General features: G+C 38.4%; 1 protein-coding gene across 1 annotated transcript; it reads left to right on the forward strand.

Annotated features, from left to right (window-relative positions):
* The first annotated feature begins 20,191 nt into the window (after positions 1-20,191).
* Positions 20,192-20,890, forward strand: LOC113315599 (nucleolar protein 58-like). Its single transcript, XM_026563860.1, has one exon. It carries the CDS (start codon positions 20,192-20,194, stop codon positions 20,888-20,890), a length of 699 nt encoding a protein of 232 aa, XP_026419645.1.
* The last annotated feature ends 276 nt before the right edge of the window (positions 20,891-21,166 follow it).

Raw genomic sequence — 21,166 nt, forward strand, 5'->3', positions numbered from 1 at the left:
GTAAAATCAACCCATGAAGAATAATCACATGAGAAATACCCAAACAAAATTCATAATGACCATCAAAATAAGAATATCTTCCTAGAAATTCAAACCCCTTACCACGAAAAATAACAGTCGATTACGATCCAAAAGAAGGGTAAAACATGCCTTACAGTTTGTGTGTTATAAATACTGGACAAAAACTCTTTCCAGACGGAAAAATTGGTCACAACCAACCGCTTCCATTCTGTCCTGACTCATCCTGGTAAAGTCTATCAGTTTTTGCAGCTTTAAGAAATTGAAAATTTACCCCATAAGAAGGAACATCCTTATCTTCATCAACTCCAGTAGGAATTGATTTTTCCTCCAGACATTCAAAATTAGGGGAAACTTGATAAGAAGTTTGAGATCGGAACTACAAACTAGTCACTCACTGGATTAGGTGTTGTAGACGATTCAGATTGAGGTACTGCAAATCTAGAAGATAACGAATCGATGAGAGTATCCCATTTGGTTTGAGTTGCTTCGGAAATAGAAACAAATGTTTTCATCGAATCAACAAAATTCTGCATCTGGTTCTGATTTGAGCAGCACTACCCTCCATTTGACCTCCGTTGATTTCAGAGAACGCACAAGAACTGGCTGGTACCAATTGTTAAGATTGAATCCATTAATTCCCTCGTTAATCTATCATGTATCATCAAACTGTCCATATTCCAAACCTATATCAAAAGTAACTGCGATTACCTTATTTAACTGTGGTTCGGGGTAAAATTGTAAAGAAAAAATGAAACTTAAGAAAATTAGAAGGACAACCGATTTTGTCCGTCAACGATGCATGACTGAAACTTTTTCCTTCTATTAGGCTGGACCAATCCTTTGGATTTCCATGAGGATTGCTCAATAATCAATCAAAAAAGATAATTTTAGAAGTATTATATTGTTTAATGAAATACCTTAACTTTTAGGAAACAAAAATTTAAAACAAATAGGACCCAATTACAATTTTCGCCCTCGTCCGATCCCCTAACAATTTTTTTAATGATAATCACGAAATGGTTGATTTTTAACTGCATGATAAAGAAATCTTTGGTGAGATAGTACGAATATGTGGTTGACTTGGAACAATTGTCATTACGACGCTAAGATGATGAAAACAATTCAAATGCAGATTGTTCGCGTCTTTGTAACTAACGACTGAATCTAGTTTTTGTCTTAGTTCACGTTGGACAAAGGATTCCAAAGATCGTGTGGAACCAACCTAAATCTAGGAATAAATTTTACTTGTAAATGTCTAATATGAAAAGTCGTAATAGGTTTTACAAAAGTACTCCTTCAACTGAGCAATGGGTAGTACTTTGTAATAATAATACTAGGGGACCATAGATAAGAGAGTGGAGTAGCTAAGCACATGAGGAAGTCCTTGACATCATCATTTAAAATGTTGTTGGTACTAGATTCTACTTGATAAGAGAGAGTCATAAGAGTTGTACGTGTTTATCAATCGAACAAAAGAATTGAGACTTTGGCCTATTGCTACTAATTGTAATACACAATACAAGGTATTACTGGAATGTTCTCACCCCTCTCTCTTAGAAGTTTAATAGACTTATATAGACTTCTAGAAAAATGCTCGGTTGAACCAATGTAGTCGATCTCGGATTCCGGTTTGTCTCGGTTCCGAGCGAGACACTGGTACAACGTTGTCTCGGGAAAATTCTGTTTCCAAATCTCGGTGTAATCTCGGTTCCAACTTTTATATATATAATTTCTACATATGTTTTTATTTACAAGTATAGATAATGAATATATAATAAATTGTAATATGACTGATGCACCGGAAATAAGTTCTTACCAATATTCTCTTCTACGCGAAGAACAAAGTACCTGGAAAAGCAATGAAAATAAAATCAGCTGCTATGCAAGTATAAAATTATGGTAACCATTTTCAGACCAATGACAAAGAGTCTCAAGTTCCAACTCCAAACAGAAAATTGAAACACATAGAACAGCTATATGACATAGTTCATATGCAGAGTGATCCCTATAATACTTAAGATTACACATTATTCAATGAATTACAATGGAGACTAATTTGACAAACCTGTTGCTGTCAATTACATCCTCCACTAGATGTGGCTCTTCGCTTCTCAGAAATGCCCGAGCATAAAGCTCTCCTGGTTTGAATTCAGATGACCATTATGAAATAAAGGATATGCTACATAATTAGTAGTTAACACGAAGAGAAGTTAACATGAAGTAATGTTAACATGAAGTGAAAAATGGTTCAACCAAACAAAGTTAATATGGTTCAACTTGTCTCAGCCGGAATTCCGGTTCATTTCCGCCGCATCTCGGTCGGAATTCCGGTTCTTTTCCGGGTACTTTCCGTCTCGGCGGAAAGTTTTGTTTCGTTTTATGTTGGTCCGAAAACGGAAATTCCGCCGGAATTCCGGCCGAGATGTCCGAAATTGACTACATTGGGTTGAACCCATAAGTTTTGCTATCTCAAACTTGTTGTTAATGTTAGATGATAAAAACTATATCTTGATTTCTAGTCTACCAAACCAAGTCTCAGTCTAGGTTTAGTATCAGACATCACCCTCGAAGACTGAATATCGACAAAGACATTTAGAACTTTCGTATAAGGTATGTGAAGACTGAACCATTCTATTTTACTCACTATCTTCAAATTCTATAAGTTGAGACTATGTCGTGTGACTTCTAGTAGAATCACAAACAAGAAATTTCGAGTCAAGCTTGTATTGTTAAATATCTCGAAATATGATTCATACATAGATGTTCAAAGGTCCTTAACAATATTAGTTCAAAACAATTTATTGTTCGAGAATTAATTTGTGGATTAATTGAAAATTTCCCACGCAGATGATTTTATCACTTCAGAATGATTCAAACATCAAAAGAAAGAAATTCAGAAATCTGATATTTATGCTCAGGGTAGATTGGCGAACCACTTCGTAAACCATATATATCTGAGTTTTAGAAATACAAGGAAGGTTGGCGAACCGGTTTGAAAACCGTAAGTTCGGATTTGGACAGTTCACGAACCGTGGCGAACTGAATTTTTATGTTGGTATTAAAGGCTAGAAGTTGGAGAATCTTGTTCACGAACCGTAGCCATCTGAGTTCGAGAGTCTTGTAGGGTTAGCGAACCCGGTTCAAGAACCGTAGAATCCCGACTCGTGAACAAGCCTTATTGTTCATAAACCATTTCACCAACGGTCCTAGTAGAATTTAGTAGATGCTCAATGACTTATTTTTTAAATATGTTTGCATTGCTATGACTCTCTTAAACACCTCTAAAAATTCATTGATCACTAAAACACTGTTGTATTACTACAACAAATTAACAAACAGAAATGGAAGGGTTGGTGTAAACACCTCCTGAATCAATGAATCAGGCCAATATCTGGCTTTAGGAAGCGCAACCAACGAATTCTATTTCATTAAAGCATAAAAAAGAAGATAATACTCTCTTACAGCTTATAACAACCAATGATTAACCCTAAGGTTTCGTCAATGGATGACTGACACGTTGCACAATATCAATGGACGAAAACAAAATACTAACGGCACCCTACTCTTAGCTTGAGGCAGCGAATATATCTCATGGATAAATAGACTAAGGAGAGTGTTGTTGCGCAACAGGATGCAACATTGCCTTCCCCTGAAGAAAATCCTTGTCCTCAAGGATAAATCTTGGATAGTGAGCCATTATGTTGGAGATTGCTTCCCAAGTAGCCTCCTCAGGTGAAGAATTTGTCCATTGGATTAAAACCTGTGACACCAGTTGTTTTCCGATGAGGATGGTTCTTGTCTGCAACACTTTCTCAGGCAACATAATGACAGTTCCAGTTGGATCGACAACAGGTAATATAGAAGAATGAGTATGTTGTAAACCAATGTGTTTCTTCAACTGGGAGACATGAAAAACAGGGTGGATACGAGAACTAGATGGCAATTCCAATTTGTAGGCTACATTACCAATCTTCTGGAGTACCTTAAAAGGGCCATAAAACTTTGCTGAAAGTTTAAAGTTTTTTCTGAGGGACACAGAGGCCTATCTGTATGGTTGAAGCTTCAAATAGACAAGATCTCCTACCACAAATGATCTTTCCACTCTGGAACTGTCAGCATATAGTTTCATACGTTCTTGAGCCTTGCTTAGTGATTCCTTGAGTAAGTCTAGCATAGTAGCTCTGTCCTGTAAGTATGATTCTACTACAGCTACAGAAGTTGTTGCAGTAGTTGGAAAAGCCATGTGAGGAGGTACATACCCATATAAAGATTGAAATGGTGACATTTTGAGGCCTCTATGAAAAGTTATTCAACTGGTGTTGTACCACCATTCTGCTAATGCCAGCCATTGACTCCAGCTGCTTGGTTTGTGGCCACAGATACACCTCAAATAATTCTCCAGGCAGGCATTAACTCTCTCAGTTAGACCATCAGTTTGAGGGTGATAGGCAGTGCTCAAGTTCAGTTCAGTTCCCAATGCTGTGAACAAATCCTGCCAAAAGTTGCTGGTGAACACTTTATCTCTGTCTGACACAATGGAGGAGGGTAAACCATGTAGTTTGAACACATTATTGAGAAAAGCTTGTTCCACTGAAGCAGCAGTGTATGGGTGCTGCAGAGCAATAAAATGAGCATATTTTGTGAGTCTATCAACAATGACTAAAATGACAGTGTTTTTGTTGCTGATAGGGAGGACATCAATGAAGTCCATGGTTATGTGTTGCCATGCTTGATCTGGGATGGGTAGAGGTTGTAGTAACCCAGCATTAGTTGTTTTGTCACTCTTATTCCTCTGGCAAATGTCACACTGGGATACCAATAACAATATATCCTTGATCATTCCTTGCCAATAAAAATGGCTCTTAGCTCTAATATAGGTGGCCTTCATACCAGAATGGCCACCCACAGCAGAAGCATGTAAGGAATTTAAGAGGTTGTGTCTGACCTTACCACCAGTGGCAACGTAGAGCCTATTCTTGTACCTTAAGATGCCTTTCTTGTAGGTGAAGTGAGGAACACTATCAGCTTGGAGAAGTAGCTGAGAAATAAGATGGGATGCTTTATGATCTTGTTCATAACTGTGGAGGACATCCTGCACCCACGATGGTGTAGAAAGAGATATGGCATTCCAAGCAGCTTCAGGCATTGGTTTTCTAGAAAGAGCATCAACAACAATATTTGCAGTACCCTTCTTATATTGTATCTTATAATCAAATCCCAAAATTTTAATGAGATATTTTTGTTGTGGAGAAGTTGTAATTTTTTGGTTAAGGAAATACTGAATACTTTGATGATCTGTTCTGATGATAAACTTGTGGCCTTGTAAATATTGTCTCCACCTTTGGACAACCAGAACAATGGCTAAGAATTCCTTTTCATAAGTTGAGAGTGCTCTAGCTCTAGGTCATAATGGCTTGCTGAAGTAAGCTATAGGTTTACCTTCCTGAAGTAGTACAGCTCCAATGCACAGGTCACTAGCATCAGTTTCAACCACAAATGGTTTGTTAAAGTCTGGCAAAGCCAAGACAGGTGTAGTGCTCATGCTAATTTAAGTGCCTCAAATGCAGATGTAGCAGCTGAGCTCCATAAGAATGAATTATTCTTAAGAAGGTTGGTGAGGGGCTTGATGATAGCTCCATAGTGATGCACAAACTTTCTATAATATCCAGTGAGGCCAAGAAAACCTCTTAAGTCTTTGAGATATTTTAGGGACTGGCTAAGACTGCATACATGCAATCTTTGTTGGATCTGCAGAAACTCCTTCAGCTGTAACTATATGACCCAAATATTCCAGTGAAGGTTGTCCAAAGCAGCATTTAGACATCTTAGAAAATAGCTGATGTTGTCTGAGTAAGGAAAAAACTATTCTGAGATGCTCCAAATGTTCACTCATGCTGTGGCCGTAAATGAGAATATCATCAAAGAACACCAACAAAAATTTCCTCAAATATGGTTGAAGGATTTCATTCATCAGTGCTTGGAATGTAGCAGGAGCATTAGTGAGGCCAAAGGGCATGACTGTAAACTCATAATGTGCTTGATGAGTTCTGAATGCTGTTTTGTGGATGTCTTGATCATGAACTCTGATTTGATGATAACCAGCTTTAAGATCAATCTTTGAAAAAATGACAAACCCTTGCAGTTCATCTAGAAGCTCATCTACAATGGGTATAGGAAATTTATCCTTAATAGTGATGCTGTTAAGTTTCCTATAATCAACACAAAATCTCCATGTGTTGTCCTTTTTCTTAACCACAAGTATTGGAGAAGAAAAAGGACTATGGCTTGGCTGGATGATTCCAGTATGAAGCATTTCTTTAATGAGTTCCTCCACTACTCCCTTATGGACATATGGGCACTTATAGTCTCTTTGGTTTACATGTGACGAAAGTGGTTGTAAGGAAATTGAATGATCCAGACTTCTTTTAGGTGGAAGTGTAGAGGGTTCTTGAAAAATATCATTGTATTCTTGGAGAAGTGGAAGTATAGGTTCTGGAGTTTTAGGGGTTGTGGAGGTGGAAGATATGGAGAATAATTGAGCCACTAAGCCATGGGAAATGTTGTAGAAGTACTTCTTTACTGCTTCACTACTCATCATCAAGAATGAGTGTTTAGGAGTGGTGCCATGTAAAGTGATTTTCTTATTTTGGTGGATAAAAGAGATACTGAGTTTTGCAAAGATGAAAAGTACATCACCTAAAGTTTTTAACCAATCTGCTCCAAGTACTATGTCACAACCCCCTAGTGGCAAGACTCTGAGGTCCTCTACAAATTTATATCCTTGCATGCTCCATTTTAATTTAGAAAAAATACATGAACTGGTGGTATGGTCTCCATTAGCAACAGTGACCCTCATAGGTGGAGTTGGTGTGACAGTACACTGAATTGGAGAAGCCAATTTGTTATCAATGAAGATGGTGGTGCTACCTGTGTCAATAAGGACAGAAACAGTCTTATTGTTGATAATACCTGGTATTCTTATTGTCTCACCAGTGGCAGATCTAGTGAGAGCATGGAGAGATATTTCAACATCAGATCGTAAGGGAGATTCTGGTGCCTCCTCAAAAATTTCTTCCTCCTCCTCAGTATCCTGTGACTCATTGAAGTCCATGTGAAGCATATAGATTTTCTGTTTCCCTTTACAAAAATGCCCTGGTTTATATACAACATCACAATTGTAACATAACCCCTGTGCTCTTTTTTTATCCATTTCCTCCTGAGTAAGTCTTTTAATGGTAGTAGGTGTTGGTGTAGACTTTTCTTGAGGTGTGAAAAACATTTTGGTGTGTAGGGTTGAATTTAGGTGAAGTGCTAATTGGCTTAGGTGATGAGGAGACAGGAGTGTATGTTCTATTGTAGTTGTAAGGGGTATTGAAGGATTTTGAAAATGGCCTGGGTGATGGAGTTACTAATTGAAGTTTTTGTTCTTGTAGTCTAGCTAATGAAAAAGTATCATTCAAAGTTTGTGGGTGAAACATTGACACAGATTTGCCAATGTCATCCTTTAAACCACTTAGAAAGCTCATAACAAAGTAAGATTCACTCAAAGATGGGTTCATTCTTAATATTAAGGCCTTGAGTGATTCAAACTCTTCATAGTACTCATCTACATAAGCAGTTTGCACCAATTTATTGAAACTGCCAACAAAATTTTCCTCCATAGGGTTTTCAAATCGAGCACAAAGATTAGTAGACAAATCTTGCCATGTAATGCAATTTCGATTAACTTGAAAATTAAGAAACCATTTCTCGGCCTTACCTTCAAGATAGATAGCAGCTATGTCAACCTTCCTGTGTTCCTCAATGTCATTGAGTTGAAAATAGCGTTCACTTTTCTGGATCCATCCTATAGAATTTTCTCCATCAAATCATGGAAAATCGAGATTTGGAATTCGATGGTGGTGATTGACAAAGTTAGAGTGATGTTGATGGAAGTAATTTGGGTTGTCATCATCATCCTGGTGTTGTGAACCACTTGTATCCTCATATCGAAAATGAATGTTGGATTTATTGAGTAATTGAATGAGATTTCGATTATTATCCTGTAAATGTTCCTTGAAACTAGCCTTTACAGTATCAATCTGTGAAGAAAGATCTGTGGAAAGTGATTTCAGTTCCGATCTAAGTTGATTGATAGCGGCTTCATTTGCAGCAGCTTTATCAGCAACATCTTTGAGCGTCATTGGAAAAACATTTGTGGATAAAACGACTCTGATGCCAATTGTTGTATTACTACAACAAATTAACAAACATAAATGGAAGGATTGGTGTAAACACCTCCTGAATCAATGAATCAGGCCAATATCTGGCTTTAGGAAGCGCAACCAACGAATTCTATTTCATTAAAGCATAAAAAAGAAGATAATACTCTCTTACATCTTATAACAACCAATGATTAACCCTAAGGTTTCGTCAATGGATGACTGAAACGTTGCACAATATCAATGGACGAAAACAAAATACTAACGACACCCTACTCTTAGCTTGAGGCGGCCAATATATCTCATGGATAAATAGACTAAGGAGAGTGTTGTTGCGCAACAGGATGCAACAAACACTTATGTGCGTGCATCATGATTAAATTTAAAAGTTTAAATGAACATCATATTGCTTATTTTTCACAAGAATATTTTCCAAAACCTAACAGTCATTATACACGGTTCCGTAACCAGACCATAGTGTATGTTCTTCTATTGTATTTTCAAGACTAATTCTCATATGTTTAATTAAAACTCTAACCAGAGTTTCAGCTAAATAGAGAAATTATTTCCTTGATTCTCAAGTTATCTTATCTTGAATTCTAAGCAACCCTAATCCTTGAAAAACTATAAATAGAGATGCTCTTTAACTGGGAAATTAGTCCCTGATACTTTGCGTCCTAGTTTATTGCTAGAGTCGTCCTTTATTGGTCTAGGTTTTCTATGAGAAACATAAATAGGTCTACTACTAAAAGACTTCGCTTTTGGGATTCGTGAAGCCAGGTACGACTATCTTTTACCTTGATAGTTCTTGTATCATGATCTTACTTTTCTGTTACCAAGGTTCTCGTAATCTCTTTCAGGAAAGATAGATAGAAATCGCAAAGTTCTCTTCGTCTTAGACTTTGTGATTCCTCAAGATAGATATATGAAAATAGTTTTAATTGATAAGTTAAAGATGGTTCTTGAGAGGTGGAAAAGAATACATGCTTCTCATCTAAGTGACTGTAAGTGTTATCAAGCATGCATATTATTTATTTTCCAATGGATTTATATGTTTCATTAATGAAATTTTTTGATATAGTGAGTAATAGGATCTGGTTGTTGGTTTGATAGCTTTGTCTATTGCAAACATATTTCCAAGCCTTGATATTTGATCTAAAGAGATATCAAATATGCTTATATGTTAGAGACAGGTTGGTATCAAAATTCTTCAATTAGGTTGAAGCAACTCTTAGGATGTTAAGGACGTCAACTAATGGAATCAATTGCATAAAACTTTGCGAGGTTCAAGAGATGTAAGAAGCGTGACTGTAATTGAATTGATTGTAGGGTGGATTTGGTCTCAACTATATTCCAGTCTGAAGTATGATAGTAGTCAAGCGTCTGTAGCGGCTTAATACAGTTTGGTGTTCAAATCTGGATGAGGTCTCGAGGTTTTTCTGCAGTTGCAGTTTCCTTGTTAACAAAATTCTTGCGTGTGTGTGCTTTTTAATTTTCTGCATCTTTGATTGTTAAAAGTACTACACATATTTATACTCCTATCAAACAAACGAAAAATTGGTGGTGTACTTGGTACCCTCTCCTTTTCAACCTAACGTGGAAAGCGCACTGACCAAGTTCAATTCCCCAAATGCATTAAGATTCATGAAATTAGGCTAATCAATTGTTTGTGCACAGAAATATTTGCAGGCACAAAACACCGTTGATTTGATGATGATGATGTAAACTAGGGTTAATCGCATGAAACAAACCAAAATAACAGAGAACGAATTTAACATGGTTCGGCAAGTTTTGCCTACATCCATGGACGAATCCCCATAGGGAGATATATATTATTGACGTGATTGGTACAATTGATTTTTGATCCCTTTTAGGGTTTGCTGGTATATTTTCCTATATCAGGGCCTCCGCTTCTAGAGTTGAAGTTTCCCTCCATATATACAGTTGAATATTTGGGTTAGACCCTAATATCGAGACAAACTTCATACAAAAGTAACTTAGCTAGCAAGCCATCATGAATATTCCAGAACTTTTCTCCGCAGCAACTTGGTCAATAAGCAATCCAGAAACTTCTAGAACTTTCCTGGCGGATTCTGGAACTGGGTTAGTGGATACAGGCCAATCAATCATGGACCAACGGATTTGACTGTGAGCCTTGACCAGCGGGTTGACTTTCAGATGTTGGATGTATGTTGACTACGGCTGCCGACCTTTGACTGGAAAAACTTACCGGCAAACTGGCTTGAATGGTGGACATGCATAATGGGCATGAAGACTGGATGGAAGACCAGCTGGCAACATTGGTTGGCAGCATGGCTAGAAAACTGATTTGTAGACTGGCTGGCAGCACGACTGGCGAAATGGTTGTCAACATGTTTAACAAACAGGATAATAGACTGTGTCACTGTATGGATGAAATATTAACTATGAGCGTACATCGATCAATCCTGGTGAATCGAGTTTACAAGCCAAGTTGGGTGAGTCAGGTCAGACGAACTGGACTGGTGAAGTAGACCAAGCAAAATGGACCGATGGACTAGGTGGTGAGAGCTGGGTCTTGACCACTTGATGTTGACTTTGACCGTTGACCAACAGTTGACTTTGTGTAACACTGGGCTGGCTGGTGAGCTGCGTCGATTGGCTGGATGGCAGGCTTGGATGACAGCTGAATGGTGGCCCGGACTATATACTAGCCCAGTATGTGGCAATTTTATCATGGTATTAATATCAATGCAATTCAAATGCACTGCACAAACAATTTAACAAAGGACATGATTCACTTGTAATTACTATGATATATCACTACAAGCAATAACCACAATTATTCTACTTGTATTCGGGAATTCATTACTTTTGTGTATAATAAACACTAGACTAGCAATAAATATGAATATGAGTTCAACCAATTTGCAACTTGATAAAATAAACAATCATATCATGTTGTAATACGTCAATGATACAACTATATTTCTAGAGAGTCGTGAACGATAAAGTTGAGACTAAACTAATTCATTAAACCAAAAACCATGTTTTGTAAAATCCAACTATAACCAATAATAAAAATCTAGCTACTCATATTAAAGGAGTTCATAACAAGAATAAAGAGAAAATCTATCATGTTGTTGTAGTAGGGTAAAAACTGATTCTGCTGAAAATGGTAATTTGGTGCTTCCGAGAAACGAATCTAAACTCTAAACAAATGTACTGCACATGGGTACTTTAGATTCGAGAGATCAATCTGTACAATTCTGGCCTAAACCAAGAAATGGTCGTTCCACTCTTGCTTCAGTCACAAAATGAAGGAGAAGGGTTGATCTTAGGGAGGGAAGCAAAGAAGGTGTTGAGATCAGAATGATGAACTATGAAAGTGTGGTTGTTTTATGACTTGTATCAGAATGTATAACCCGCTTGCAAAATGTAAGCTATAAGTTCTTGGTGTTTTCTGGATACTTGTGGTAATAAACCGTATTTGTTGAAATAGATCGAAAATCTATTTATACAAGTCATAATCGAACACTATGATCTCGTAGGAAGGTGAAGCAGTTGAGTATTCTGAAGGGAAGACTGGTCTATTTTACTCCCACTAATTCTTACTACTAACTGTGCGCCTTTCCTGGCACTTTCTCATAATGGGCGTCTTGCACGCCACACGCTGTAAACCGCCAGACCAATACCCTGATGAACATCCCCCAGTTTGTGACATGTTTGATGTCTCGAGTATTTTTGTAGAAAATATGTAGCAAGTTACATGAGGAATGAAACAAATCCTACATGGTAGTTGCTGAGCGAGTCTTGTTTACAAGACCTAAATATTTCGATCAATCACGCGCAGGCTAGGCGACGGGTAGTCATATGTAACAAGTCAAGTCGTGAGACTTGCCGCAAAAAATAACATGAAATGCTCTTAAGTTAAATAATTAAGTTATTTGTGAAATCGATATTCATAAAATATTGTTTGTACTCGATTCTCGTAAAGCATTGCTTTTAAGCAAGCAGCTCAAAATAATCGATGTTCATGAAGCATCGTTGTTTGGTGCCTGTTTTGGTTGGTCACAGAATTCATGGTCTTAAGAGGAGTGCGGCCGACCATCTTTGAGAAGTTGTCGGGGGCCATTCGAGAAAGTTGAGAGAGAGTAGATCAGTTTTCATGGAGGAAGGGTGGACGGTAATCACAACAGTCTCTTACTGGTTTCCCAAAATCAGATCTAGGCCGGTCAAATCAGCTATCCAAGTTGGATGGTTGGGATGATTTGCGGCAGTTATTTATTGCCGTTGAATTTATTTAAGACATTTGTAGGCCGCATGAGTATCTTACTTTGGCTAATGATTCGGAACACAGTGCGTAGGCTAGAAGCGATGTGACTGGTTGAAGTCAAAGATGGCTCGCCGGTGAACATAACGACACCCTATTGGTTGGCCCATATCGAATCTAAGACGTTCAATCCGGACGGCCAAGTTGGATGGCCATGATTGATTTAAGACTACCATGGGTGGTTTTGACCTAATTAAGACCCTTTCAAGGCCGCTCGACCAGCCTACTTTGGCCAGCAATTATAGATTCTGGCTACATGCTAAGAGAGTTCTGATTGGCTGAAATAACAGAGGGCCCACCAGTGAATATCATGGAGCTTGTTTGGTCGGCCAGGAGGAGGCTAAGCTTGATAAATCGTCCGGCTAAACCATACGGCCGTGATCGTTTTAAGACTGACATGGACAGTCTAGATTCAATTTCTTAAGAAACTAAGCATGCCGACCAGCCAACTTCCATGTTTAATTAAAAGTGTAGGATGCGGCTTTAGAGCAATTTGACTGGCCAGTGGGAAAGAGGGGACGGCAAACAAAAACATGGGGTATGGCCATCCGGTGATAGGCGGCGCAAGCTAGGGCAAACAGGTCGCGCCATTTTCCCCTTTTGCTTTTGTCTTTACTTGTCGCAGTTTCCCCTTTATTTCTTGTTTTCCAACTATTAGTAGGATTCTGCTACTACTAGTTCCATGATTGATCAATTTCCTTGTTTTTTTAGGTTTAGTCTCGACCAATAGGGATCGAGATATTGAGCAGGCCACAAAAAACCTAATTTTTGTAAATTGATAAAATTAAGTTAGAAAAATTGAATTTTTCGAGCTGACACAACATTAATCAATTTTTTTGTGAATTTTGTGCATTGATACAAAATCACTAACTTTATTCTCAGAGAGCGGTGCAGCTTGCGTGCTTCTGATTGAGTACTTTCTTGCACATTTTAATCCTGACACTTCGGGAAATTCATGTTGCTCAGCCGAGAATGAATATTAGTTGTCATATCATGTCAATATTAAGAGTTCAGCTGAGAAAATAGCATAGGAAAAATACTCAGCAAGCCATGCATTAGTGAATAATGCAGGTGGGAGATTAATAAAATTTACAGAATGTCTGGGATTTTGCAACCAACACTATTCTGAATAAATTTCATATATAAGTATACTGAATTGCTCAAGACATATGTAAGTAAAGAGGCGTAGGCACTCATCACTTTTAAAAGACTCTATTTCTTTGTAGAACAAAGGCACATAAATATAGGGTTTTACAGTTTTAAACCTGAACTAAAAACCACCATCAACATTAAGTCCCCTGCTTAGCACGTAACAATGACATTGTTGCGGTGTAAGCACTAGATGGTGACAGATGAAATTTCATGAGAAGAGTAGACAAACGTTACCAGGTGAGAAGCCGTCTTGGCCTTTGAGCAGGACATGTTTAGTGAAGCATAGAGACAAGTAGCAATCCTTCTCTTTAGAATGAGCCAATTAGTTCCAGGTGCATGAGCATATAGTTGGCTGATATCCCGCATCCAAAGCCTGTATACACGGAAGATAAAGAAACCTTTCCTTTCCCGGATCTTGTAGATTTTCTGAATATAAAAGGAAAAATTTGGTTCATTCTTCTCACACCGATCATCACAAAGTTGTACTTTTCTTCTTTCTTCCATTGGCAGGTAAGTACTTCGTCTTCTATTGTAATTTTTTTAGATCGTCCGCCGCGTTGGTTGTTAACATAACCGTGATCTTATTCTTTCTGCAGTATATGATGGGAACCCCTGATTATTCCTCCAACTCTCCAGAAAAGATTTTGAAGTTGACGAACCCAGGATGACCGTATTCGAAGAGGTATTGGCTAAAATAGATTATCCGTTTCGTGAAGCTGGACAATACAGGGTTTTTCCCTCACACATCTGAGCATCGTTCGAGAACGTGTTCAAGCTTTCTTGGCTTCAGTTAGCATGGAGGAAAAGTGGAGACGCGATGAAGCATCTCATCCAACGAGCGCCAGGGCTGAGAGATTTGCTTCTTGACTAAACCGACGAAGGGTTGAGCATAAACAACTTCCGGGTGAACATGAACATGATTACCCTATTCATGACGGCGCCATAATTCTCGACTCTGATGTGGAGGAACCCTATCATGGGGAATACCCTCAAAAGGATGTTGGAACAGTTTCTGAAAAGGATGTTGACGCGGCTTCCGAAGAGGATGTAGGAGCAGCTTCTGAAGAATGTGTTGGAGCAGCTTCCTAAGAGGATGGAGGAGAGGATTCTGAAGGAGATGTTGAAGCAGCTTCCAAAGAGGGCTCCGTTGAAGGCAACATTAATCCCGGTGTTAATGCTGATAACTACTTTGTGATTTCTTTTTTAGATGAGCATCTTTTTCGTAGTTTGCAGATGTTCATTTGGTATTTAGTTGATACATGTGTATCTTCCTCTCCATGGGAACTAGTGATCCTCAAGACGGATTGAGGATATAATTGTAATTTAGGAGGAATTACTGATTTAAGGCAGTATTCCTATAAAAGGAAAATAGATTCCTAAGAGGTTTGGGAAACCAAACCAAATTAAAGAAGTATGCCAAGATAAGGAAATACTTCCCAGACAAGGTAATATTCCTAGAAAGGGAAATATACCTAGAAAGGGAATTAATCCTAGATAAGGAAATAAATTCCTAGAAGGTTTTGGAGACCGTTAAAGCTATAAATAGAGATGTTTAGCTCATAGCTAAATCATCTAGATAGTGTGGTTTGACACTTAGAAAAGGAGGTTTAACACACAGACCTAGAGAGAACTTTGTGAGGCAATTAATTATTGTAAAAGCAAGCATAGAAAATAGTTTTAAGGTTATTTACCTAGAAAGATTGTGAGCGTAACAAAGAGAGAATTGTAATAGTTTTCTTGTTCATAATCTAGAGAAGATATTTTCTTCGAATCTTGTTTTCAGTGTGTTCTGTTTTCTAGTTTTCGTCTATTATTATTCTAAATTCCACCTCTATAATAATAGTCACCAAGGTACATAGATCAATACGTATCAAGTTGGTATCAGAGCAAGGTTCGTTTCTTTTAGGAAATATTCATGTGGTTTATGGTCTTCACTAGATCTCTCTACAAACAACTTGGTGAGTTACTCGAAAAGCAAGAATACATTAAAAGAACACGAAAACCAAGGATGACAAAATCAGACGATGAGTCTAAGACCGATGAACCAAAAACTACCGACGAGAAGGTGGTTATGTTTAAAAAGATATGAAGACGATTCAAACTACCCTGGACGAGTTGGTTGCTTGTATTCGTTCCAATACACCAAATCTGAAACTTGCAAAAAAGACGAAATCTCCATTTGGGGTTCGAAAGAAGAGGATGAGGAGGAGGAAGAGGAAAGCGAAGAGGAAGACGAAATTGAGATTCCTAAAGGCAGAAAAGCAACAAAACCTCGTGGTAAGTTTATGAATCATGGTAAGAATCTAAAAATTGATTTTCATGTTGATATTCCACTTTACGATGGAAGTGTCGATGTAGAGAAATTGGATGATTGGATAAAGCGTCTAGAGACGTATTTTATTTCTTTGAATATGGTTCGAAGGAGAAGATAGCTTTTGCGGCATTGAAGCTTTCAAAGCATGCTCTAATATGGTGGAAAGCTTATCAAAGGCAATACCTAAGTAAGGGAGCATTGTCATGGAAGGGCTTCAAGGAAGTTGTGAGGAAACAATTTTATCCGGTTGGCTACCTTGAAGAGAGATGGTTCAAGTGGTACGACTTGAAGCAGACTTACAACCAAACCGTGCAAGAATATACTTTGAAATTTCAGAATCAAGCTATGGTTTTGGATTTAGACTTGGAATATTATGCTATCTATATGAAGTATATCTCCGGGTTCCATGAGTATATACGAAAGGAGTTGAAGATGTTTTCGGTGGATACTATCTCCGAAGCAAGCATAAAAGCTAATGCTATTGAAGGTAGGATTAAGAAATCTGATGTTGAGGGAAACACCAAGAGGAAATCTAGAGGTTTCGTCGCTAAAGGAGATGAAAGGAGCAAAGAGGATAGGAAGTCTAAAGACAAAGAAGGTTTGACTTGCACTCATTGCAAACAAAGAGGACATGTTTTCGACAAGTGTTGGATGAAGTATCTTAATCTAAAACCAAAAGGGTTGCAGAATAAAGAAGCCAAGAAGGCAGCACTAGTCGCACAAGATCCAACAGAAGTCCAAGGACTAACGGAACCCAACTCAAAGCTTCCTCTTATGGAAGGAGCAAAAGAAAGACCTTTAAAAGATGACCTTAGGGAACGACTCTTCGCGGTTAAGATGCAGGTTAAGATAACACTTATAAATGTTGTTATTGACCCGGGAAGTCAGAAGAATTTACTTTCACATTCTTTGGTACAGAAGTTGGGTTTGAAGACTTTCAAACATCCGAAACCCTATCCTTTAGGGTGGCTTCAAAAGGAAGGTGGGCTACAGGTTGCAGAGCAGTGTACGTTCAAGTTTGCTCTTGATGAGTCATACATTGATGAGGTTACATGAAATGTGGTTCCATTAGATGTTTATCAGGTTGTACTTGGTAGTCCTTACTTGTGGGATCGAGATACGGTTTTACATAGGAGAGACCAGAAGTATACCTTCACCAAAGATGGAAAAGCTTTTGTAATATGAGCTATAGACTCTCCACTTGAGGGAGCGAGCTTGATTACAGCCACTCAGGCTAAACGGTTGGTGAATGCTAGTACGAAGTTCATTCTCCTTGTGACGCGTTCTCTTGACGAGAAGCCGAGTAGAGTTTGTTTGGAAAACCTAACCGAACAACAAGAAGATGACCTAGGAAGGTTGAAGATGCTTGAACCACCGTTACTAGATGACGATGGAGATGACAAGATGATCTTGCCACACGTGGAAGACTTGTGGTTTGATAGAGAAAAACCACTCGAAGAGGATTGCATTATGGAGCGAAGAGAGACTAAGACAAGGCAAGAAGATAAGGACGCTTTTCTAATTGGAAGTCGAAGTCAAGTTCCCAAGAAGGATAGATGGTTCAGCAGGGTGAAAGGAACTCTCGGGTTTCCTAACCTCCAAATCTAACTTTCACAGGAGTTAAAGTTCTTGGGGGGGGGGGGGGGGCATGATACATGTGTATCTTCCTCTCCATGGGAACTAGTGATCCTCAAGACGGATTGAGGATATAATTGTAATTTAGGAGGGATTACTGATTTAAGGCAGTATTCCTATAAAAGGAAAATAGATTCCTAAGAGGTTTGGGAAACCAAACCAAAGTAAGGAAGTATGCCAAGATAAGGAAATACTTCCTAGACAAGGTAATATTCCTAGAAAGAGAAATATACCTAGAAAGGGAATTAATCCTAGACAAGGAAATAGATTCCTATAAGGTTTTGGAAACTGTTAAAGCTATAAATAGAGATGTTTAGCTCATAGCTAAATCATCAAGATAGTGTGGTTTGACACCTTGAAAAGGAGGTTCAACACACATACCTAGAGAGATGTTTGTGAGGCAATTAATTATTGTAAAAGCAAGCTTAGAAATAGTTTTAAGGTTATTTATCTAGAGAGATTGTGAGCGTAACAAAGAGAGAATTGTAATAGTTTTCTTGTTCATAATCTAGAGAAGATATTTTCTTCGAATTTGGTTTTCAGTGTGTTCTATTTTCTAGTTTTCTTCTATTATTATTCTGAATTCCTCCTCTATAATAATAGTCACCAAGGTACAAAGATCAATACGTATCATTAGTAGTTTTGCTTCATATGGCTGGAGCTAGGACTTCTTCGAATAATAATTCTTCATTCATGCTGCTTTTATGATTTTATGTTTCCAGTTGGATGAATGAATGATACCTCCACTACTAAGAAATCCAAATTTCTCGAAAGAGCTCATAATATTTTGAAACTTTAGATGTAGCATTCTTCGGTAGGATTACGGTAGAATCTCTGCATGCGATATTCATTCTTCGAATGTCACGATTAGTATCTTGATTTTGAAATTCAATCCCTTCCCAATTTATTGAGGCGATGTGGCAGACAGAAGATGGCACATAAGCGGCAATCACTAGTACAAAAGTGGCCTTTAGACATGCCAGATTTAAATTTCCATGCCACGCCTTTTGGTTTTGGCGTGTCTATAGGGTAGACTTCTACCCTATAGACACGCTATATTCTATGGGCGGGTTAATATAAGTGTTTTCAGCCACGCCGGGGCTAGTAGTGTGTCCAAATATCACCGTTTTGTCACGTTAACTTTTAATTTTTTGTTGGGTGTGTTTATAGACCAGTCTATGGACACGTTAGCCAGTTGTGGTGTGTCCAAAAAAATAGTCATGCCACTTGAGGCGTGGTTTAAAAGTTGGTTTTATTAGACACGCTAGTATGCGTGTCCGTAGTGTACGATTTGCAGACACGCCGGTTAATGCGTGGCTATAAAGTTGGTTTTATTAGACACGCTAGTATGCGTGTCCATAGTGGGCGTTTTATAAACCCGCTGGTTTTATTGCGTGGCTAAAAAGTTCATTTTATTGGACACGCTAGTATATGTGTCCATAGTGTGCGTTTTATAGACACGCTGGTTTATATGCATGGTTAAAAAGTTGGTTTTATTAGACACGCTAGTATGCGTGTCTAGAGTGTGCGTCTTATAGACACGCAGTTCCATTTATTACTGGGTACATGAAATGGATTGTAACTGCGACAGCACAGGCCCAGCTCTGTTGAGGGCCTTTTTCTTCTCCAGCCCAACAGTCATTAACTGACTTTCAAAAAATAAATAAAAAAGCTTCAGACCAAATTCGAACGCATGGTCTCGACTCGAAGGAGGTAGGTAACAAGACGAATCAATCCATCAAGCTTCCCATCTATAGTTGTTTAAGATTAGTGTTTTGAAACACTAAGTTGTTTCTGCTACTCCATAGGGACCAAAGGATAGTTACAACCTATAGATGAATCATCTGATGCTCCGCAACTCACAAAGAAGAAACCCTTCCTATTCCTCCTCATGCTCTGCAACTCATTCATCCCTTTTACCCCAAACCCATATTTCTATTTCCTCCTCCTTTACTACTCTTTCATCCCTTTAATCCCAAACACTAGTACTAATGCGCGCTTGGACTTGGTTTTGTTGTTGTCTTCTTTTTTTGCTGCTGAATCCATTAAAATATTTTGGTGTTTTTGCAAGTGTTTTAATGGATTCAGCAGAAAACAAGAAGACCACAACAAAAACTAGTCCAAGATGTTCTGTCAAGTTAACCTGCATCTGAATGACTATAAATAACTCATCTGATAGACGTGCCTTCTATGAATGCATAAAACCAAACGGTTGACCTAACAACACACATATTAATTGGAGTAAAAGCTAATGAATTAAGCGACTAGATTTAGGCTTTGAAAATAGGGTTTAACAGAGTAATAACGGCTTTGAAGAGGGTGCGCATGGCATAGAAAAGGCGTTAATAGCCAAGCGACAGACACTTGACCAAGCTCCATAAAGGACCATTTATGGTTAAGCTACTACCATTATTCAAACAAGGCAGGAGGATAAACAGATTATTATACCAAAAGAAGAAATCATATAAATAGAGATTAAGAAAACAGATAACGGCAGAGAATGCTAGTAGTTCAGCAAATGAAAATCACACTGAGCCACCACCCGATTCAGATGTAATGGTACGTGCAAAGTTGACAGTTGGGACTTTATCAAGCTCTGAGATTGAAAGGTTGATTCCTTTTCGGAATCAGGAGAAGATAGGGAAGAAAGAGCAAGAGGAGCGAGAAGAATTTGAAAGATTAAGGGTTGAAAATGATGAGGAATTTCAGTTGTGGATGAGAAAGTTGGATGCCATAGATGCACGTCGACACAGGCAGAAGCTTCAACAACGAGGAGAGTGGAAATGTTCATGGGGGAAAACTCGCAGTGCGACAGAAAGTGATAATGAAGATGAAGAAAAGAACTGCGAAGGAGGAGAAGATGAGGAGAGCAGTGATGATTCGATGAAGAGGGATGAGAGAGAAAAAGAAGCAGAGAAAAAGAAGAGGAAGATGCAAGAGTTTGAAGATGTGATGTACAAGTACTGCTATCTCGCCGAAAAGAAGAACAACCCTCGTAAGTTTGCTCGAACCATGTCAAAACCCCTGAACATGGACTCTGACGGAGAGGAGATTCCTGGGTTAGACCTCGATGGAGAGCCTATGTTTTCCGACGAGATGGTGGTTTGCAGTGAAGCAGAAGATGAGGAAGAAGAAACTGAATATGATGATCTCCAGGGTCCCTACACATCTTCAGACGATGATGATGGTACTGGTGCCTACTATGAAGAGGATGAGTTAAACTACAACAACGACAATGATGGCGATTGTTGGTGATTTCCTTATAGGTACTGTCAAATCCCTTAGAACTAGAGTAATGTGATATTTTGATTATTATTTCTCTTGTGCATCTTCGTGAAAACTTGTGGGGATAACGATGCTACTTTATGTTGCTGAAGAAGTGTATGGAGAATGGGGTTTCAGTTTTAGAAATTTGGTGGTAGTTTGTTTTTTTGTTTTTTGTTAGATAGATGGTGTTGATGAAGAAGATGTTAGGTGATTTTGGGGTTCAGTTTGAAGCAGGTGCATTTTTTGGATAGCAGCTGGGAGAGT

This window comes from Papaver somniferum, chromosome 10 (genome assembly GCF_003573695.1).
Source record: "Papaver somniferum cultivar HN1 chromosome 10, ASM357369v1, whole genome shotgun sequence".
Classification (NCBI taxonomy): Eukaryota; Viridiplantae; Streptophyta; class Magnoliopsida; order Ranunculales; family Papaveraceae; genus Papaver; species Papaver somniferum.

Excerpts from the sequence above, each read along its gene's own strand:
- LOC113315599 (XM_026563860.1), top strand. The coding sequence starts at position 20,192 with ATGGTACGTGCAAAGTTGACAGTTGGGACTTTATCAAGCTCTGAGATT.